The 24,437-nt window shown below is 36.2% G+C and overlaps 1 protein-coding gene across 1 annotated transcript in view; it reads right to left on the bottom strand.

Annotated features, from left to right (window-relative positions):
- The window catches only part of LOC140160502 (protocadherin Fat 1-like), a 159,348-nt gene that overhangs the window by 76,587 nt on the left and 58,324 nt on the right, over positions 1-24,437 (bottom strand). Inside the window, 1 exon segment of the mRNA XM_072183735.1 lies at positions 23,886-24,191. Within this exon segment, the coding sequence (XP_072039836.1) occupies positions 23,886-24,191 (306 nt within the window).

Here is a 24,437-nt window from a genome sequence, read left to right on the forward strand (position 1 = left end):
ACAGGCTGAATACCAATTAAATATTCAAAGGTTTCTTACAATTCCACCGATTTCTACTGTATCAAAATCTATCAAAATGGAACAATACACATGGAGATGAGTAGCTGGACAACTTTGATACAAACTTGGGCAATGATGAGATTTTGTTTTTATGGGTGTAGGACCTGGGGACTGGGGCAGGCAGCAGAACGGCTTAATATATATTATTATTAAAGGGGGGTAATTTGAGATGCAAAAGCTAAAAGTTCATGGTGATTGGATGAATTAACATCATTTTAAGGGGGTACTACACCCCTGGTCAATTTTGTGCCTATTTTTGCATTTTTCTCACAAATTATAGCACATTGGTGACAAGTAAGATATGTATATTATACTAGGGGCAAGGACTACAACTACATGTACTGTACTGAAAATTCAGCAACTCAAAGCAAGTAGTTATTGATTTATTGATCAAATATTGGTTTTCCTCATTTTTGACTGTAACTCCACAACTGTTGTCTGTGCTGAAATAAAATTTCCAATGCAGTAATTGCAGTCCTTGCCCCTATAATATAGCCTACATATCTTACTTGCTACCAATGCGCTATGATTTTTGAGGAAAATGCAACAATAGGCACAAAATTGGTCAGGGGTGTAGTACCACCTTAAACGTCCTCCTCAGGATAAAATGTGGACAGGTCTTGTTTGAATAACAACCCAATCTCACAACCTGCTAGATCTCATCAACTTGGTTCAACTTCAGAAGACGTAGATAGTTGGTGTGGGGTTAAGGAAGGATTTGAGACTATTCTCCGTGACATCCCAATGTTTATTTATACTCCTAGGTCTTCTGGACCAACATCCATGATGCAGTAAATCTCGCTATAGGGCAAATAAGCTTATAACAGGTAAAAGTGTAATAACAAGGTATTGAGTAACATCAGAATATAGGACATAGTGGAATTCAACTGGGTACCATAATAAGAAAGTGTGAAAAATAAAAAGTAAATTAGTAATTAAACTAGAGGCAAATGGTGGTCATAGACCACAAACCTAGCTGGGGCATGTTGGTGTTGTGGAGGTATCTGACCCCTGCAAAATGTTCCAAAAATGTTCCCCTGTCATGAGGCTTGTTGTCACCGAGTTTTGAGTCCGTACTCCTCACAGATGTCCAGAAAATGCAATTCTAAGATTTGACCCAGATGACCTTTGACCAGACCCCTGCAAGATGTTCCATAATTCACCCTAGACTAATTCCAATCAGCCGTCTACACTTCGCATGTACTGTGTATGCTTCGTAGTGACGACTGATTATCTTACAGCCAATATCATGACGGACTTCTGAAAACTATTCAATGCGACTTCAGTTGTGCGCCGCAGCGCGACAGACTAGCGGCGCCCGCGTACCGCGTAGCTGTACCGCGCCGCTGTGACAAGATCGCGCTCTGAACTTCTAAAAACAACAAACTCGGTCAAAAGGTCAATTTGGACACAACTGCGCATGCTCTATGCCACAGGAATCCTGTTGCAAAATCCGTCACTTTTTTTTCCACGTAGTTTTCTCAGTCGTCAATCCAGACGGTTGACGACTGAGGGCAGCAGTCTAAATTCACCCCTGGTCATGAGTTGTCACCGAGTTTAAGCCCTGTACCTCTTACAGATGTCCAGATAACGCAATTCTAAGATTTGGCCCCAGAATGATGTCTTTTGAGCTGACCCGTGCAAAATGTTCCAATATGTTCCACAGGTCATGAGGTTGTCACCGAGATTGAGCCCGCCCTTACAGATGTCCAGATATTGAAATTCGAAGATTTGACCCCAGCTGACCTTTGACCTGCCCCCTGCAAAATGTTCCAACATGTTCCCCTGGTCATGAGGTTGTCGCCGAGATTGAGCCCCGTACCATGGACGTATAATAGAGCACGAAGTGCGATGGACTTGCAACTCCGTTCGTCGATGTGAGGTCAGCGATCGTCACGCTTGCAACATGTGGACGTAGATGGCAGCAGGATTTTTCTGTAATTAGCGTATTCGTGACGTCATGTTAACGTAAGTCTCCACAACACTACGCAGTACTATCGTAGGTGGCAGCAGCATTTTTCTGCAGTTTCTTTAGGCTATCAGCACAGGGTAATACACAGGGGAAGCCGACGCTGACGCCATCTTTTTGTATTGTGCTAGTATAGAAGTTGCAACGGCCTGCCCGTACCCTTACAGATGTCCAGATATTGAAATTCGAAGATTTGACCCCAGCTGACCTTTGACCTGATCCATGCAAAATATTCCAAAATGTTACTCTTCTCATCAAGTTTATTGTCACTGAGTTTGATAAAAAAAATTCGGGAAAAAAAAAATTCGGGAAAAAAAAAAAATTCGGAAAAAATTTGAAAAAAAAATTTGAAAAAAAAATTTTCACAACAAATTTGGAAAAAAAAAAAAATTAGGAAAAAAAAAAAAATTTTTACAAAAAAAATTCAAAAAAAAAATTTCAAAAAAAAAAATTTGGAAAAAAAAAAAACGGAAAAAAAATTTGGAAAAAAAAAAAAATTCGGAAAAAAAAAAATTTGGAAAAAAAATAATTTCAAAAAAAAAATTTAGGAAAAAAAATTTCAAAAACAAAAATTTCAGGAAAAAAAAAAATTTAAAAAAAAAAAAAAAAAAAAAAAAAAAAAAAAAAAAAAAAAAAAAAAAAAAAAAAAAATTTTTTTAAAAAAAAAAAAAAAAAAAAAAAAAAAAAAAAAAAAAATTTAAAAAAAAAAAAAATAAATAAAAAAAATTAGGGAAAAAAAAAAATTTGGGAAAAAAAAAAATTTCACAAAAAAAAAAAATTTTCGGAAAAAAAAAAATTTCAAAAAAAAAATTTTGTAAAAAAATAAATTCGGAAAAAAATAATTTCGGAAAAAAACAATTTCAAAAAAAAAATTTCGGAAAAAAAAGAACAAAAAATTTCTAATTCCCTTCATTCTCTTCAAAAAAAATCCGAATTTCCCTTAATTCTCTTCAATTTCCCTTAACTTCCTCAATTTCCCCTCATTTTCCCAAATTTCGGAATGAAACTCTTTTTCCAGTATGGGGCGGTATAGGCCCTCCACCTCACCAAGTATCATAGCCATGCGACAAACAATGTAGACGTAACAGCATTTTTTAGCGTTTGCTACTAACGGACTAACGGACGGACTAACAGACGGAGAGACATGGTGACTTATTAATAGAGCTGCTACCCGCAGCTAACACCCGCAGCTAAAAACAATGATTCAAAAGGCCAAACCCATATCTTCACAAGTCAAATAATTCTTACATAGCATCAAGTCAGGGTTTCACAGTGGTTTGTTTCCAGCGGAAGAACCCGAACGATTACAATACCTAGCTGGGGGGGGGTGTAAACCCCCCAGCTAGGTAAAAAATGTGCAATTTCACTTTGTTGCCAGCGGAAGAAAACGGGAAGATTACAGTGGTTTGTTGCCAGCGGAAGAACCCGAACGATTACAATACCTAGCTGGGGGGTGTAAACCCCCCAGCTAGGTAATCATGTTGAAATAATGGGTCATCTAGTGCAATTACATTGGCCATTTGTTCTGTGAAAATTGATGAAATAGTATGATTAAACATACTGAGCAAGTAATACTATAAAGGCATCATTTAGAACAACAACTGTCTTTAAAAAAGACAACCCTGTAAAGAGATTTATGGTATGTGTTAACATCAGAAACCTGAGGCACTGACACCCCCCCACACACACACATGAGGAATATGATAAATTCACTTCGTTACGTGTTTAGAAGGGAATTGTTATCTCTTCGTAAGTGTGAGATCGATCAGTTAGTGTTATGCAAATGGGGTAGTGATGCGAGAAGTTTTTGTGTTGGAGTAATTTGGGTGTATCAGTCATTCGCGGTCACCACGCCACACGATTCATTTTTTTCCGGGGTCCTATATATATACATGTATATCATGCAGTTCATAATTTGTAATAATTAGATTAGGAGATATATTTTGCTCTTGTTCGCTCGTTATTGTCAAAAATATTGAATTTTCTAAATTAGTGATTGACCTTGGAGCATTCCAAAATGTTCGTCGTTCTGTTACCGCTTGGTCGCCATCGGGGCGGATAGGAATTTCAGAGTATTTCCCTGATTTGTTCAGGTTTCTCTCTGTTTTCGCCTATCCCAAGGTCGTTTGAGTTTTGCCATTGGTTTCATTGCATGTATTATGATGCCATTATCATTCGTGCATCTTTTGATGATTGCAAATCTGAATATTTCATTCCACCAATTTCGGTTATTGTTCTTTTCAATCATTTTTCTCGCTCCTATACTTCTAAGTGTATACATTTGTCAAAAGGACACTCTTGGATCACGAAGTCAGCCATTTATTAATTTCCAATGTTTATGTGATAAAGTTATTATTTATTTGTGTAGTGAATGGTAGATTAAGGTCATTATCTTCATGATAAACTCGTGGTTAATATAACCTGTTTCGTGTTTTATATCCTGGACAGTTCCACTTCAGTGTCAGTTGATATGCGTTGAATCGCAGTTATTCGATCACGAAATGATCAAAAACCATGACGGTTTTCGTTTGAATATGAATCAGCAGTGGAAAGTGGAAAGTATTTAATATTTTGAATATCAAAAATTCACGATTTGTTTAATTCATTTATTAATTTTTTAATATGCGAATTTGCAGCAATTATGTCAGGCAAAAGGATTTGTTAAAGTGAGTATATTATTTAACAGTTTATGCGCCAGAATTTCAACAATGTCAATGATAATGTATAATGTCAACGTTAATAATAAGAATAATGTTAATTATAATTATAATAATAATAATTGTATTGTATTGTATATTAGATATTATATGATGTAGAGCGCGAGATAGCTTGCGTGTGTGGCCGCACCTATACCATGATTAAAACATGTAACTTTAATGAACAAAACAAGAATCATTTAGACTGGTGTGTTTTATTGGTTTTCGGGTGGGTATGTATGCATTCGGGGCTGAGATGAGATAGTGTGTAACAGCAGAAGAAACGTGAATGTCCACAGTTCCTGGACAGTGGAGGGTGTTACTTAAAGCTGGTAAGCCAAGTCATTAATATAAAGCAACAACCGCCATCACGTTGAAGGTATAGGTCAATCCATCTGGCTCAAAATAAGCTAAGGTGTCATAAAAGTGTAACACACAATTATTTTTCCAGCTCTTTTCTTTTGGTCTCCAACCAGGTTTAAATTATAGTATGCACATATATCGCTCATAATACACTAAAAGAAAGATAAGTTATAGACCATTTACTTCACAAATTTAATTTTCTAGCCCTTTGCATGACGTTATATTTGACAGACACAATTTTGATGATTTTCTGCAATCAAATAAAAATTTATAAAGTATTACATAAGGTATTTTGTGGTTATTTAGGTGTAGGACCTACAGCAACTGATTGTGGAAAAAAATCTGTCCAAATATTACAATAAGGAGGATAAATTGTTATAAATAAAATATGTGTGTCTGTCAAGCCATAACATACGCAAGATGTCTGTCAAATGTAACATACAGAATAATAATTTGGCAAAAACAGTAGTTCAAGATGGGAAATTGAATAAAGATCACATGCAGTTTATAAATCACATGTTTTAAAACACTTTTATAAACTCTAAACTATCATCATAATGTGAACATCAAGTGATTTTTAATTTTTTAAAACAAATTGCGTATGTTATTTTTGACAGACACATACAAATCTTATGTATGTTACTTTGCATACAAATGTTTGACAGACAACACTTAACAATGGATTGTGTCATCAAAAAGCTTCTCCTCACAAAGTGATAGTGCCACAAAGCTAGGTGGAGCTAAATGCTATGTCATGTAGCATAATTAGCTGTATCACCCTAGTTTAGCAGGAATTACAGCACCGTCTTGCGTATGTTATATTTTGACAGACATTTCAAGAAAAATTTTAAAATTGTTATATGTTCAAAAAGATGGCAGCCACTTACAAATTGATTATAATATGGAGAAATGAAGTTATTTACAATAGATTTACCCTTTAGTTTATGCTTCAAGTCTTTGTTTATAAAAACTGAGGGACTTCAAAATCAATCAAAAGTTTGACAGACAATAGTAACATACATGAAGGCAAACTTTTAAATCCTTTTCTTGATCTGTTAACTTATAATTCATAATGTCGCCTGTGTTTTTTTGATTGGTTTACTGCACCATTTTGGGAAACAGGTCGCATGAATTTCTATAAGGATCCATAAAAAAATTAAAAGCTGTTGAAAAAAGGCGTCTCTTGGCATGTTACAAACAAAAGTGTAAAAATAGGCATTTTTACAGCTATTTTTATTTTTTTATTATTTAGAGTGAAAGGATTTTACTTAAATTGTGTATGCTATGTCTTTACTACCTAAACTTGCCACTAAACTAGCAAATATTCCATTTCTATAATTATTATTTTTAAAAAAAGATGTCAAAATATATGGCTATAATATGACACCTTAGCATATTTTGAGCCATCTATCTATACTAATAAAATAATAAGCGGTCTCTATCTGTCTATCTGTCTATCTGTCTGTCTGTCTATCTGTCTGTCCGGCTATGCGTTTCGCCGTGCTTCGACGCATCGCGCTGAAATTTCGCATATAGATAGGTATCGGGAAAAGCATGTTGGCCATGTGGTTTTGAAGGTCATCGGAGGTCAAGGTCAAAGGTCAAAATTCTAAACGTTGTCCGATCGGGCCCAAACTTGGTGGGTGGAATCCTTGATACATGTAGGAGGGAATATAATGCGTGAAATAAAATCGAGGTCAAAGGTCATTACGGAGGGGTCAAATTTCAAACTTTGTCCGATCGGGCTCAAACTTGGTGGGTCGAAACCTTTGTATAAGAGGAGCATGAAAAACATTATATGGAGGTCATCAGAGGTCAAAGGTCAAAGGTCATGGATTTCAAACTTTGTCCTATTGGGTTCAAACTTGGTGGGTGGAATCCTTGATAGGAGGGGAATATAATGCATGAAATAAAATCGAGGTCAACCGAGGTCAAAGGTCATTACGGAGGGGTCAAATTTCAAACTTTGTCCGATCAGGCTCAAACTTGGTGGGTCGAAACCTTCGTATGAGAGGAGCATGAAAAACATTATATAGAGGTCATCCGAGGTCAAAGGTCAAAGGTCATGGATTTCAAACTTTGTCCTGTAGTATCGGGTTCAAACTTGGTGGGTGCAATCCTTGATACGAGGGGAATATATGCACAAAACAAAATTGAGGTCAACCAAGGTCAAAGGTCATGTAGGGGCTAAATTTAAACTTTGCCCTATTGGGCTTAAACTTGATAGGTGGAATCCTTCATATAACTGAGGGGAGCATGAAAAAAATTGCACCAAGGTCATCTGAGTTCAAAGGTCATCTGGGGTCAAACAGTATCACTATCATGCCAGTGCTCTCACAGCATCTGGGCTCTCACAGCCGCAGGTGCACTAGTATTTGAAAAGTGAAAGGATCCACAGTCAGACGAAAAAACCTAAAATGTGTGCTTCTGCATTCAAATCATGAAAACACAAAGTGATGTATGCCAGTGGTTACAAAATAGGGTTGTGGGTGGGTGGGTGTTGGGGTGGGTGGGCAGGTTGGATTGGGGATTCACATGCATTTGTGTTAACATAAATTTACGCATTAGTTGTGGAAACTTGTATGGTATAACATTAGTTATGGAAATATCAATTGGCATAAATGTATAATACCAAGATCTCTTCATATTTGTTCAAAACATCATAGCTCAGTTCAACAACCTAAAGTGGTTCCAAAATTAGCATTTAGTATCACTTGAAGCAGGCAGGTAGTATCATGATCTCAGCACTGGTGCCTATGTGATTATACAACCCCATAGCCTATGTTTACCTGACGGTATCACTACCATGTAAATCAATAGCAACTCAAAACTTGAGCCAGAATTTCACGCTCTGTCAAGAAAATCTACCAGTGGAATGGAAGATCTCAATAACACAGGTGAGTATCAATGACCCAAACAGTAACAGGAAATAAGGTGTCTACTTAGAATTCACAATTCTTACTACTATAAAGGGTCAATAACTAACTGTGCAGGTACACAGGGTTCACTGACATTGTACTTGAGAGATGAGACTGCTCCATTGACAGCTTGGCGAAATAGCTTGAACCATGCGAACCACCTGTATCAAGAGCTACAAACTTTATCTAAACATTCCATAAATTTGGGTGGCAAAAACTTGTGGATGTCAATTTCAAGTATATTTGTGTATTTTATTAGTATAGCAATGTTATCAATCAATGTCAAGGGATAGGAGGGACACTTATGGGGAAAATTTTCATATTTTGCTACCATGGGGTGCCAATAGGGAACCTGTCATATCCCCTTCCTTCAGAATGCTGATGGATGGAATGGCTGTATGATGATGATAAATTGGGGTTAAAACATATGCCATTTACCTCAACTTTTGTTGTAAATTTTAGTAATTTTTTATCATAGTTAATCATTTTTCAAGTCAGAAACTAGCACCAGCTCAGTGCCATCAAAATACCTCCTGAGATGACCAACTAGTTGGGCTCACGCTATTCGATGATGGGCGTTGTGGTGAGCGGGGTTTGCTTTGCTTCGCTTACTCTAATCGAGGGGTGTCACAAATTGTTAGTAGGGCTAGTTCTAGTCCAAAACCCCCTTTTCAACCTCAACCTTCTATAAATTTATTTCTTTAATTACAAAATACCAATTTTTTAGGAATTATTAAAATTAAAACATACTACTACATGTTGAATACAATTAATATATCACTCCATTCTGCAGCTTTTATAAAACTCTCCATTTTCCTAATAATTCTCATCATCCCCTATCAATTACCCATCCATGGATAAGTCAACTACAATTAGTTCATTAGTTCAAGTCATTACCTGAAGCAAGGGAGCCATCTGGCTATACCCTCTCTGTCAGCTCTATTCTTACCCATCTCTCTCTGATGTGATGATAGACTTGTAAAGAAGGACTACTTCTCTCATGTCAAGATGGTCAATTCTAATTAGTAACGTGATGGCTTCTTGGCCACGCTATATCGCAATTAATTGTGAGCGTTGCAGCTTCTACATACAACTTGCTTCCATTAACTGAAATTTGTCCTTTCAAATAAGATGGGCACATTATACAATGTACTTTCAAGGAATAATTTGTAGGACCTTTTCTGTGGTTAATTTAATGGACACAATCCGCACGACACTTTTACTGGTGATACACAGGCCTACATGTTGGGAGGTCAGTGTTATTATTCTTTTGCAGGTCCATTATGACAGACTCTGATAACATCTTACTCAGCCCCTTGGTGCAAAACTATGCCCCCAATTTCATGACACCCCTTCTGAAGAAAACAAGACTCCTCTTGGCTGAATAGAAGATGAAGGTGCTAATAGATTGTAAAAGCTTCATCTTTTAAAATTTTAATGGAGCCAGTCGCTGGAGATTAACACAGAGATGTGTTATTTTTCCCTTTGCATTTGCATTGCGGACTGGTAAAGCCAGGGTTGCCAATAATTTTCAGCGCTAATCCGGGTAAAATCACCAAAAAGTCACCCAATTTTTCTTGGTGCAAAACTATGACCCCAATATATTCATGACATCCCCTTCTGAAGAAAACAACAGTCCTCCTTAGATGAATAGAAGATGAAGGTGCTAATAGATTGTAAAAGCTTCATCTTTTAAAATTATAATGGAGCCAGTCGCTGGAGATTAACACAGAGATGTGTGTTATTTTTCCCTTTGCATTTGCATTGCCAGCTGGTAAAATTTTCATCCCTTAAATCGCGGTTTAAATCACCGAAAAGTCACCAATTGTTCTCTTAACCATTGGTTTCTATGGGACAGGAAACTAACGGAAATCGTAGAGGAGCCAATATTGTAAAGTCACCCAATTATTTGGACAGGAAATGTTCAAAATTTGCGGGAGGAAAAACATCAGAAGTCGCCCAATTGGGCTACCAAATTGCAGTTTGGCAACCCTGGGTAAAGCCAGGGTGGATAATAATACAGTGCAACATCTTGCCCAAGCCAATAATCAATTAAATCCAGTTCACAGATGATTTAATTCTTTTCCTAGGGAGACGTGGACATGTGACATATCGGAACTGAAAAATTACGCTCGAGCACGTTCCCTTCAATCATCCATCAAAATTCTTTACTCTTTTCACCAATGGCCAAATGACTTGGAAGATATCATCACTGCATTTTACCTTATTACCGATTCTTTCCGACATATGATTTCCAAGCAAGACTTGTGTGGTATCTCACATTTTATAATTACACAATTCTGTTTACCACAACAAGGTATATAGTATTTTGTATGGTTTTGAGTTCTAAAAATAACATCATCAAGATACAGATGAATCTAGTATTATCTGCACTTGCAGCCTCCTATAAAACCCATTCATCAGCAAAATAGCTAATAATGAAATAAATTCCCTGAAATAAAATTTCTTGATTTCACTGAATGTTAATATCACTTGCCACTAATTAAAGCTTTAATATACGCAACTTGTCACTTCTTAACACGGCCTCAGCCTATAACTTGTTCAAATCTAATAATATGCTACCCTCTGCAGACATCTAGAGCATGATCTGTCCGAGGTGTTGCATTTAAACGCTTTACGATACGATGCCAGGTCCGCATTAGAAATGCAACGCATCAGTCGGGGCAAACCTGTGAAATCCAGGCTGCCCACATATTGATCTTACGTTGGACTTAGACACCTTTTTTCCTATTTGAACTGCAGTCAACCCCGCAGCGCTAGCAATTTCATTGTTGTTGATGAAAAATTACATCAATATTGTATAAAGTATCATTCCAAGGGGTTCTCTATTTTGATAGCAAAATGGCAGGCTAATTCTTCCTGTCCTGTAGGTTTTCCTCTATAATGTAATCTCACAAAAAAAAATCACATCATGTTAACAGCATGAACGGTATCATTTTCAATTTCTAGGAGAATACAAAGTAAATAGAAAGTGAACTCTTTTCAAATAGTGATGATCTACTGTGACAGTATGTCATCGAACCATACATTGATAGTGTTGCAAGGGTAGCCCTTTAAAGGAAAAAATCTAGACAAAGTTGGGCCCCACAGGAAGATGAGCAAGGAAACTGAAAAGAGCTATCAGATTAAGCTTTGAGGGTGACATGACATGGATTAATAATTCAGGAGCTTGTCTATTGTGCGAATGACAGGCCATAAGCTGAGAGAATTTCAATAGGTCTGACAAAACCAGGCTCAATGGATTATTATGATCACCTTCATCATCATCACAGATCATTGGAAAGGATGTACTGCCTAACATTATTTTAATGAACATTTTTTTATTATTACCGGGGTGACACACTTGTCTTATGTCAAATTCGGTCAAGAGGATTTGTCTCTGTCATATGTGTTATTACCATCAGCTGAATTTTGAATTGTATGTTACAATTTTATCCAAAAAAAATGTAGAAAAGGGTACAAATATGGCATATAATGCTCAAATTCTTGGCATCTGTTCCATTATTCACGCATAGCATGTTGCAACTTGAAATGTTCGATGAACTTCAACAAAGTGTTAAATGCAGGTGTAAGACTCTGTGAATCCTAACACCTAGAATACGCAAAGAAGCTATAACACTGATCAATTTTCTTTATTTAATATTCGTCTCGACTGTTAAGTAAAATATATGCAAACAAATGTAAAAAGAGCGGTTTCTGAATGAACTTCCTTCTTGAGTAGGAATAAAATGTTCTAAAAATACAATATAGTTATAGAAATGAAAATTGCACACACTCGTTTTTTGCTATTGTCATTCGATGTAGTGTCTTCGGGGATGATATGTCGATAGTAAGCTCCAGACAAATCCTAATGCAATGAAGATGTGATTTTGATGTACAAATACTGTAAGATAAAACGACACCACTGAAATCAGCAGAACAAGTCTGAATACAGCAATGAGCATTTCTTATTCCAAAACCATTAAAATAATTGCAAATAAATGTTCATTACATTTGCAATTTGGCACAAATGATCCATTGGCGTAAAGTTAGCTTTCGTTTAATCCTCCCATTTCTTGATTTTCCAGTGCTTTAATCAATGGGTTCGTTGACATAATGTGGCTGACGTGAAAGGGTCAAATTTTTATTTTATTTCGCTGAAATCTATAAGAACAGTTTGAAGCATTCAATTTGTAAATTAGAAATAACTGTTGTACAATGTCTATTCAACTATCAGCTTGTCAATCAGTAGTATTCATTATCAGTACTACTATCAAGAGTTACGATTTGCATGTATTTTATTTCTCTAGAGAAATTCTCGATAATGAAAATTGCTCATAGAAATTTAAGCTTGTTTTAATAGTTGTATCTCTTAAAATATAAAGAGTAGAAACAAATTAAATTTTAATTACAATTTGGTGAAAACTCCTAATACTATCTTTGCATTTCACCATCAATGAATCAAGCTTAAATACAGTAACATCCTTAAGATTAGAATCATCTACTACAAGTTGAAGTGTTTTCAATAAATCTCTTGAGCTCAAATATGACTAAATAATGTATCAGAAATAGCAGTGGTGTATAACAGGATTAATACGGCGTCTCAATAAATGATAACTGCAGCGATTTCTTAGTGCGCTCCCACTTTTAATCCGCTTTGCTCGGTTACTCCCCGTACATTTGATACTAATTTCACAACAAATGGCTGTCATATCACTGCTAGTGAAATCAGAAAATTTTAAGGTTTTAAAAGTTCATTAACCTATTAAACAACAACCACTAACCAATAATGAGCATGTTTTTACTCACTTTAAAAGTTTGTGAGTCTTAATCTTTGTGCGAATTTTAAAACCTAGAGAGTGCATGATCTGAGGTTACTGTTCCGAACCCAGGCTAATTTTTGTACATTACAGCCCGTAGTATGGCCCTCTTTAACAATGCGCGCACTGTACTGAATAAAGCGTCGTATCAACACGTCCATCAATAGCCCCAGATTGAGCATGCTATGTAAAAACCATTCATCTTGTTTTTGAAATCGGCCTGTAAGTTAATACACTTTTAGTGTTTGATATCAAAATGATCGCAATTTGAAAAGAAAAATATATATATCATGGCAATTTGAAGATCATTAATTGTCATTACTATTGGTATGATTGCCTGCGTAGCTAATAACAAAACAAGACCCAGTCCAAAAATGTTATTAAACAAAAAGATATGGTTCACTTCGGCTTCGTTAATTCATTCGTAGAAGTGCGCCATAAAATTTAATCTTGTCGTGTCATTTGGAATAGTAATAAAACTAGGATGTAGTATGCAAAATACGAGCTATTGAAAACCATGGCAGAATAATAATAAGTGCTGTTTAAATCTTGGCTGGAAATGTCATCAAAATGTTGATGTATGTCTGAGACATCCAGGGCAATTAATATGTGTATCTATGGTTGGATGGTCATCCTTATCATTATTTTAACATTACATTCCTCATACACATATCTGTCCTCTTGCACGTAATACGGTATCTGTATGATAAATTAATAATAAGGCCAAACATTTTTACAATAATTGTCAAGCATTTTTTGCTTTTAGCTACACCTCATCCGTTTTTGCTGCGTTTATTAAAAATTTGTGTGTGTTTTCATGATGATGGGAATAAAATGCATATGAATATGACAAATATGAAGGTCTCATGTGGTGCACATTTGTCTCTGAAAAACTTGCCACTTTAATTCTGTTTTTTTTTCCCAAAAGTTTTAAACATCTAGCTTAACTTTACTCCTCCCTCCATAACAATAAACTACAGTACTGACTTTGCAATTGAAATGTTGTTTTGTAAAAAATTTTCTCTGAATAATTTTTCTATTTCATTGCTCAAAATTGACTAGTTTATTCCATGAATGTCACGATGCACCAGCGTCATTTTTCCATTTACCCTAAAGTGCATTCTCACAAAAACAACAACAGTTATGTGTCAACGCCCACACAAAACAAAATATTGATCGTAAAAAGCACATTTCATCGTTTAACGCTTTCTCTCACAGAGCTGGTGTATTTAGTATAATGGCCCGACAACAGGCAAACGAACTGCCATTATCTTGTCAATTACAATATAATGACCATGACTTGCTCTTCTCAAGTTCATCTCCTCATATGGAATAAATATCTACATAAATACACACTTATAAATGCATGATATACTGTGCTTTCTAAAGTAAATAATATCAAATTTGCCATAAATTTCATACATAACCAAGCTTGCCACAAATCGAGCACTGCTTGAGCATATTTTTTTCAAGATTTCCAAGAATGTATGTCAATCAAAGTTATGAAACAAACGAACCCTTCCTTGTATAATACACGTGTCACTTGTATGACCCACCCCATGACCCCCGGGGGTGGTGAGTCACTTTACAAAGGTGCGCCGGATTTAACTATACCCACGACCCACATGTGCGTCTAAACAATGACGGACATTTGCCGACAATGACTGAGCCCCTCGTCAAAATTGTGACGCACATGTGAAGGATTATGACTGTCCTCATGACGCAAATTTGACTCACCATTTAGGTATTTTGACTGACACTGATGCACCTAACCATTGATGCACCCCTCGGGGTATGTTGTGACGCATATGTTGAGTAAATGACCCGTACCCGCGTCACTAATTGGTTGGTAAATGACCCAACCATGACGCACATCCCCCGGGGGTCCTAGGGTGGGTCATACAAGTGACATGTGTATAATAGCAATTGCAAACACATTTCTAACATTTAATGCACTTCTGCATATTTTAATTTGATCTTTTTTATGCAAATATTTGCACGCATAATGATTGCCACTTGAAAATAAATTTTGTTGATTTTATAGTTCAATTTAAATAAGGACAAGAATTTATTTGCATTTCAAGATGATCCCTACACGTAGGCTACCTGGGACAACAATTCAAAACTGATATCACTGATCTTGGTCGTGGTAGATGTTCCCTGTGAAAGCTCCATCTAGAGGCCAATTGGCATTAATTGAACTAGAGTGCACCATACAAAATGGTAAGTCGGGGTTTTAACACAGGTTATATGCACACAACCCACCCAAAATGCTCATTATGTGTTTAACGCACCGAGATGCTCGTTTTCTGTAACCATTTCCATGCGTTGCCAATTTCTTCCCTGTCTGAAGTAGTTAGGCATGTAAACCAGTTACGGTTATGCATTGCCATCCAAATCACTCAGTCTGCACAAATGAATAAATGGACAGTTATATACGCTATGTAATTTAGTTGATGATGCCAGCTAAAAATACACTATACCCACTATAGTGCGTTAGAGCCTGTTGCAGCTCACAAGTCATTATTCTGCCTTTTCTTCGCTTATAATCAAAGATATGACAAACTATTGTTCTCTAGTAGGACATTTTAATCCCAAATTTACTTTCAAGAATTCTGCATTATAAATACCTTACACAACATCAGTCATGCAAATTACATTTTCCCCCATTTTTGTTTGCGGTATTCCTGCCCAGCAGCATGATGGCAACATACTACTGACTCCCTTCCAAATTCAATACCAGCATTGAAATTCAACATCAAAAGACACTCTCATTAACATTCATCCATAAAAATCACTTCAAACCAAACCTGTCCTTATCTCATCTCAGTTCACTAACCCTTTCTTCTCTCATCTCCGAGCCAACATCATCAAGATGCACAAAGAAGGCTGTATAGAGCAGACAAGACCAAACACTCTTACACGTGCAAATCAGAAGGGACGGCTAAGGAGGCGGCCTCCATCAACGCGCATCATCATCGCACATTAAAGGTTCTCCACACTACTGAGAAATCAGTGCACAACATCCATTATCCTAGCTTCTACAGGTGTACGGTCAAAGATCTACTAATGGTGCCATTAGATAACATAATTATGAGGTAAAACAATTCGTACCAGACAACCCTGGGCATCGTTTACCAACGTATCAAAAAGTCAGCTTTAATGCAAGTCAGCTATAGTGCAAGTTGTATTCAAGGGAGGTCAGTTCTTGTTGACTCCATTTACTCAGTTTATAAATTTTCCATTATTGCACAGCGCTAAAGTGATTTCATTTCGCATGAATTCTGGATCTAGATATGGACTTTATCCTCTTGAATTTTTGAGCCTGGTCCCATCAGGACCCAAGTGTGTCTCTGCAACAAACAAACCTCAGAGTTGATAAAAAACAAAATTATCTTACTTTCCACAGGATTCAATGACATTTTAATTTGAGCTAAAATGGTCTCATACAATGTGATCAATGGCATAGTTCTTAACTCCCCCTCCCATTTAACAATAGCTCAAAATTTGACCTCAAGTTGTGGAGTATGAGTTTTTGTACCCATATTCAAAGGTCATTCTATGAATGTACAATTACATTGGGGTCAATGAACTGTGCCCTGATAGATGAGCATGTTTTAGATCCTAAGAGGTTTTACTATCCTTCCATCTACATAATGCATTCTGCACAAAAACAACACATTCTGAATATTCACAAGGAATAAACCCAGCAATACATCTTCCTATCAAATCCCAATGCATGTGAAAAGATAACCCTAAAAATCCGGCAGTTCATTCACATACTTCACACACGCACGCACGCACATACAACGGAGCAACAACGTTACTCATGAACATTCAAAGACAGGAAACTCTATTGAATTCATTTGCATACACTGATCGACTTAGCTTGCATTCTGATAGCCTCTGAATCGCACCTTTTGGATTGTGACGAGCTACCGCAACTACAAAGCAATCGTTGCGGCTTTTGTCCGAGCTTTGTCAAATCACTTTCTTCTGACATGTTTGACAAAATGCTCGGCAAAACAAATTAAGAGATTGTCATCGGGAGAGGAATACTCAATGATTGAACGGTCGACATTCACAACGCTATGTTGTGGACGGTATTTAACTCTGATAAATACATATTGACAACCAAATATATTGCTAATATAAACCGCTATAATCCATCATTCCACTCAACTCTCATTGCAAGCAATCTATTTTGATAGGTTTATTGCGATGATTTAAATTTCAAATATCTATAAAATAACCAAGAGTTTTCCTTCAAAAATTGAAATGAACCCTCTAGTGCAACTTGTGACATTTCCTCAAAGTTATGTCAGCTCATCAATTTTCAAATGCATTTACGATAACGTACACGTTTTCCATTTTCTAGCGTGAAAAATGAGGGTAATTGCAGGATATTGGAAAATTTTGAGTGATGCCAAGCCATTAACAAAACAAACATAACAAAAGGATCTACAATATCAAGAACTATGCCACTTGCAAAACAGTTCATTGAAGGGAATCGTTTTATTGGCAGCATCGTTTTTAAGACAGTTCTGGTAGCTTCACAGCTAAAAACACTTTTGTTATTAATAATTTACATATAAAAACCTACCTAAATTGAAATTTGCGTAATTTTACATACGTATAGAACAAAATTGACAGAATTATGACAAAAATGAAGTTGGAGAACACTGATGTGATGTGACAGAAGGTGGTTAGTTTGTGATCACACAATATTAGGAAATCCAAAAGAATTAAATTTAAATTTTGAATCACTAGAAGTAATTGATCACTGGAAGTAATTGATAACAGTTTACTATTTATAGAAATTAATCATTCAATAGGAATTATTTAACAAACCTGTAAAATTTTCCAAATATTGATTGTTGTCATGGCAACATCTGTACACAAAAACAACCATTTCACACCTGACAAAAATGGTTTTCAGGGCAAACAGCAAACACTATGGAAAACAATCGCCTCATCCTAACGGCATAGTTCAATAACCTCAATAAACAATCATAAGTATGCTAAATTTGACCTCAAGTTGCAGAGTATGAGTTTTCATACCCAATGTCAAAGTTCATTCAATGAATGTGCAAATGTACTGGGGTTAAAGAGAGAACTGTGCCTGATAGATGAGCATGTTGTGGATCCTAGTGACAGCAACCAGCCTGTTGCATATTTTATTATCACTGACCCATTCCATTCCATCAGTGTCATCTCCATCCCAATCAAACCGGCCTCATTTGATCAATACTGATATCCAATTTTATTTTAAGCTTTCTACCTTGCTAGAAGGCCAAGTGATTATTACATTTTTCATTTACTGGCAATTGTCTGGTCTTTTATTCTAGGAGTATCTCTTCTACCAAAAGAAGCTCAGTGGTTGGGTGGTCGTTTTGTAGTTATTGAGGACTGATTTTAATAAAGCCAATAATTTCAGATCTTGACCGCTCATTCACCTGCATATCAAGGATTCAATTTAATTTGGATAAAATGGGTACACAATTAGTTACAAATGTAGAGAGAAGCCTCATAACATGAAATCTATTGTTGCGGCACTACAAAATGTATATTATCTTTCATTTTGGCGAATCAGTGACGTCAATGCATTGGGGCAGTTGTGTCGGGTGTGCATTTACACAGCGTCTTAAAAAAAATGTGTGCGTGCGTGTGCCATTGCTTTGAGCGAACACTTGCGATTTGAAGCTGCGCCCAATGAAATGCGCACTGACTCTACAGGATTAAAATGGTAAAAAGTTGGAACTTTGCTTCTGGAGATAAAATGATGAAAATTTGCACAATGCTACATACAGTTTTTCATGTAGTCAATTAGAAACAAGTAATGTAATGTCCTAAACGATTAGAAACTCAAATACCACAGGTGACACAAGCTGAATTAATTATCAATATTAATTAAGACAGGTTGTTATATGCTGTTGTTTGCCTGGAAAATTATCAGCCACCCACACATTTCTCTTCAATCTCTCGTTCTGGATTTGTCATTTGCATATTCAGTTCATTGCATCATACCATTCTGCTAACTACTATAATTTGTGAGGTACATGTACTTAATTTTGCACATTTCATAAGGACAGATTTGCAATTTGAATACCTCAAAATCACATCTATAGATTTAGAATATTTTAGTGCCAGGTCGACATAGGTGGAAGCAACATTGCAATTCTAGATTCTCAAAAATAAATCTCCACAAAAATGCTTGTCATTGGCATTTGCAAAATACGAGTTCCACAAAATTTAGTTGTTTAACAATTATCAAAAGGAAAGAAGTGGACTTTGAAACTTAAATGAACTCTTTAACTTTATAAAGAACTTTTTGTTGACCAGAAGGGCTATAGGTTTACCTCCATACACAGCAATAATTTCCATGCAAACTCAAACTCAAACTGAACTTACAAAACTGGCAACTACCAACTTGCAAATAAGGCATAACATCACCAGTACAAACAAAACACATAATTCCCAGATCAAAATATTTAGCCCTCTGATGGGAAAACGTGCCTTGCAAAGACACTGCTATCCTTAAAGCTTTCTCAAACGTCCCCACACCTAAATCCATGCTTTTGCACAATATTTGTTTGCTTAAAGGCCCAATCTTAAATCCACAGTCTGCCTGCATCAAACTGTATCATTGATCTTGTTAGCACCTCTGAAGGATTTAATAGCCTTATTTTATGAGATTGAAAGGGACCCTTTTACTGCTCTGCTTTTTTGAAAAATAATCATTACTGTTTCGGTGTAAAATATCAATATTTTACTTCTTCACCCCGTAGGCAGTAAGTTATCCTTACTATGTTGTTGTGCTTGAGTCTGCAGGAGTTGCCAAGATATTGGCAGAGCAAAAAGCACTGTCAAAATAGTCAAATGATCATGTTGAATAGAATGTACTTAAAATTAATGGAGAGACTAGATTGTTGGGAAAAGACGAGCCTGATAATGAAATCACAAAATTTGAATGTTTCAATTTACAAATTACATGAAATTTAATCCAATTTAATTTGCCCTGCAATATGAATTACATTCCTGTCTCAAAATACACAACTATAAAAGCGCTAGGACACAACCCTGCTTTGTGAAATTAGCAAACAAAATTGCAAAAATTGCAAAAGAAATCTAAATAAACCCGAAGTATTTTGTTGTTATTCGGTACTAAAACCAAATGCCTACCCCAATACCATTTTGGTAGGTCATGGTGAAGGTGGACCAATTGGGCCCTAAATCCAGAGCTGAGCAACACTGATAAATGTGTGAGTCAGTCTGTATAGTCTAAGCTCAACTTGGTAAACATCCACTATTGATTTCTTTTACGCACATCTCATCCTCAAACTACACCCCATACTAAAAACTAGCTATAGAAACCCTACAAACTGTAACCTGGTGCATATGTGTAAGAGATTGGTACATAAAAAAGACCTTGTGCTGACAGGCCTGTGGCAAATGAATAAAGCAAATAATCAAAGCTTTTACCTGATTCCGAGGCCTTATTTCTGACATCTTGCGTTCCCCAGGTTTCTTTTGTGTTGGTGGTATATGCATATATGCGTGTATCCCTGCTGCATGCAAAATTTGCTTGCAATAACTTGCGAGCATTTTTATATAAGGGAAAAACTTATAAAACCAAATGAAGAAAAGATGGCACCTAATCTAACTCAAATTCCTCGGAATTGTTGCTGCAACATCTCCCAGAAAGAAGACATCAAATTGAGCCATCATTTGGTTAATTTGACCTTGGGAGCATCTACTTCACACCAAATCAATAACTGATCAACACTCAAAAGTCTGAAAACTTGTATTCAATGCCTCTCATCCATCCCTACAAAATACTAATGTAGCCCCTACTTCAGTTGCACTTCAGGAGAATAAACACTACACTCAATGCAGTGAATTTTGTAGCCCATTTGATCAGTTTTATTCTTATTTACACAATTTCTAAATATAAACCACATCTAAAGAGCCTGTGTTATGCAAAAGTACTTGATACAGTGTTCCATTAAAATGTTTATTTCTCAATTGCTACGATTTTATCCAGCATCTTATATCGCAATATTTTTCATGGCAGCATGTAAAACAGTCTTTAGCTAACTATCCATCACCCAAATCCATCATTATCCATCTTAAATAGAGTAGAAAATGATTTCCGTTTTTTCCAATATACAAACTAAAAACGTGGGCCTCTCCACTTGAAATAAAAGAAGAACTGAAGTGTATAGTCTCCTCCCTCGCTCAATAGTTAAATAATCATAAATAACTTATCAGTCCGGACATAAAAAAAAAAAAAAAAAGTGGTTCAATATTCAACTCAGGATGTAGGGATGGTAAACAACTTATTCCAAATTTGCTGTTTTTTACAGATTATGCGGATTATGTAAATAAAATTTATAATTAAAATACAACACAATATTAGGTTTAGTAGTGTATGACCAAACCACAAAAATACCATAGAGATTTAGGCACCACAATTTTCCTGTTTTTTACCTGGTTAAACCATGGAGGTATATAAATAATTTATATACCTCCATGGTTAAACTGATAATTTTTGACAGAAATGTTTTGAAGTTTCACCTTGTATAGTGTGCAATCATGGGATTATCTAAAGACAGAATTAGCTAATATTCATAGGATTAGTGCCTATTGGTTTATATTATTATTCACAGCTAAATAGGATTATCCTCTCAATGCCTAATGTTCCGGCTTATTAATGGTTCTTAGTTCAGTGTTCAAAACAACTTTTGATTTCCTGCAATTACATCATTGGATGATTTTTGATTTTGGTACTATGGTACCTTGCATCTTCAGAGCAGACACTTCAGCTTTTAAAGTTTTATGATTATTATAAGTAGCCTATAATGCTCTTTCTCAAACCAAATATTCGGTGGCCTAATATGATCTCTATGACAGACTGCGGAAGATTTAAAGCTACATGTAGACGTTGCTATCAATCAGAACCAGGATTTACGATTTGAACACAAATATGCCTTGATTATTCTTATTCCTGAATCCTAATAATACACCGAGGTAAAGCCTGTTGCTGCCCTCTACTAGAGAAAACCTTCATTTAGGTCTACATCATTAATGCAAATTGCAGGACTTCCATTATGGCAATTACGAACACAATAATTACGATATGATAGCGACTAATTGTTATCGTCAAGGACTCATTAATGTTTATCATTATATGCATCACATGTCTGGTTATGTACTGGTGATACATGTACTTTTGCTTATCATTATTCAAATAACGATTGTTAGGAATCATGATGCTTAGGGAACAACAAGTTTTAATGATAGCAACAGCTATCTATCAGTATCATGAAGACTTTGAACTGGCTTTATGATAAAACCGCTGTACTATTATGCACTACCCATGTCATGTTCGTCAAAAATGTTACTTTAATGTGATTCCAACGTTTCTCATATCAACCCCTTACTACCTTTGCTCAGTGGCCACCATATTAAGTATCGACTTTGCCTGATTTCATATCTACCAATCTAAACATAATCCAATCACAAAAACGCCTTTCTTCATCTTGTGGATTTCACCTCCCTTAATGAATCGGTGGGAGTCTTTCTGATTTGTAACAAAACACTCAAGCGGTGGCTAACCTACTGAGATATGACCAATTGACGGCCTTTTATGTGGCTGCTGCGCTAGATGGAGTCGCTGTGCAAATCAACCAAGCTAGTCACTTTATTTAGATCCATGCAAATACCAGAGGCAAGAGCACAACCGTAATGGCCATTTTATGAAAAACACAAAGGCTTCTCTTTCTACTTTTTTTAACTGGACAGTATTACAAATGGACAGTAGTCTTTTCTAATGTATTAAAGGTCAGGATATTTTTAGTTCCTCCACCTTCTCAAGCGAATAGGCCTGGCCCGCACTTTATTTAAGTGTTATAATGTTGCATTTTGACAGTCTTTATTATCACTTTACTTCAAATGTTCATTTAGCCAAAATATAAATAATCTGTTTCATATAACTTCCAAGCATCACTCGCCGATTTCCATTCAATTTTGTAACTGACAAAAACCTAATCATCTTCTTGCTTTGTAAACACAACATCACTGAAGAGTACATTTATACCGCTGACACTTCCAACATCTTTTCTGGCATTGTTTACACTCCATCAAATCATATGCATATTTCATGTAGCAGGTAGTTGGACATATTCCAATCAATATTATTGTCAGCAATAATATCCGCTGCCTTTTTATGTGCTGATGAGGTGAGGAAGAAAGTGGCGACTGGTCGGGCCTTAAGAGCACCTTTTAATATAGCAACACCTGCCTCCAAATGACATGGAGTAAAATGTGTTTGTGTACTCCGTTTTCAAATCTACTTGTTGATATGTATTTATTTTGAAGTCATACCATAAGGCTTCCAGATGATTGAGAGCCTTTAGGGCAATTTTAGTAAAATTTCATATCCTGGCAAGTGCGAAATGGAGAACATGTGCAATTTGGGTTCAGATGTGAGTGTGCATATGTCTGTGTGTAAAAACATAAAATCATCTACTATATAGTTCATTTGGCTTTCTCGAGACAGTAGCATCCGTGTGTGATACACAAGCAAACAAGGGATGACGCATCTGTAGCATGCGATGCAGCACAAAGTGACTGTGCCCTACAGATATACAGCCTTTGACCATGCATGTATCTCACACAGATGCTATCGTCTCGAGGAGGCCAAATTCAAATCTTCTTACATGGAAGATTTCAAATCATCTATCCTACAACTAAACCAACTCTGAGACCAACTCTTGCAATATAGCAACCTTACGTAAACCAATAATCCATCACAAGCTTCCAAGAGTCCCAAAGTAGGCAAGCCTCAGAAGTCAGAACAGCGACATTTTGATGATAACTGTAATTTACCTTCTGGTAACTGTAATTACCTTCTACATTCTGCTACCACAAATCAGTGAGTTTGGGGTGTGGTGAGTACAAGGTAAATTACAGTTACTGCAGTTTGATATTGGCTAGGTGTCTGCAGTATTCCATAAAGTCACCTTTCACGTATTCATTTATTAACACAGTCACTTACCTGTCTTAGAATTGATAGCAAAATATCTCATCGCATCTTTGGACAGACTATATGAAAGCTCCTGATCCTGGTCAGCGTCTGTTGCTTCCACAGTCAGGATTTTTATTCCGGCTTCGGAGTTCTCCATCACGGATGTACGGAAGACTGGTACGGAAGGCTGAGGTGCATTGTCGTTGACGTCTAATACCTCTATGTATACCTGGATAACTGCGTGCCTTGGGATGGCGCCGTGATCCTGTGCGTATACAGTCAGCCAAAAGTGTGGGATTGTTTCACGATCCAGTTTTTCTTTGGTAAAGATGGATCCTGCATTAAAAAAAAAGAAAGGAAAATTATGTTTAATATTTCAAACCTCCAATCTCAAACATGTTAATAAATTTTGCCTTTGAAATTTCAAGTGATTCTGAATAGATTCATGAAATTTTAAATTTTAATTAATGTTACTCTAATACAATGAACATGAACTTCCTTTGAAGGATTTTGAACTTAATATTTTGTATCAATAACCAGGTACTATATCATAATATTTAGCCTAGTCTGTTTCAAAGACAG

Source organism: Amphiura filiformis, chromosome 9, assembly GCF_039555335.1.
Source record: "Amphiura filiformis chromosome 9, Afil_fr2py, whole genome shotgun sequence".
Classification (NCBI taxonomy): domain Eukaryota; kingdom Metazoa; phylum Echinodermata; class Ophiuroidea; order Amphilepidida; family Amphiuridae; genus Amphiura; species Amphiura filiformis.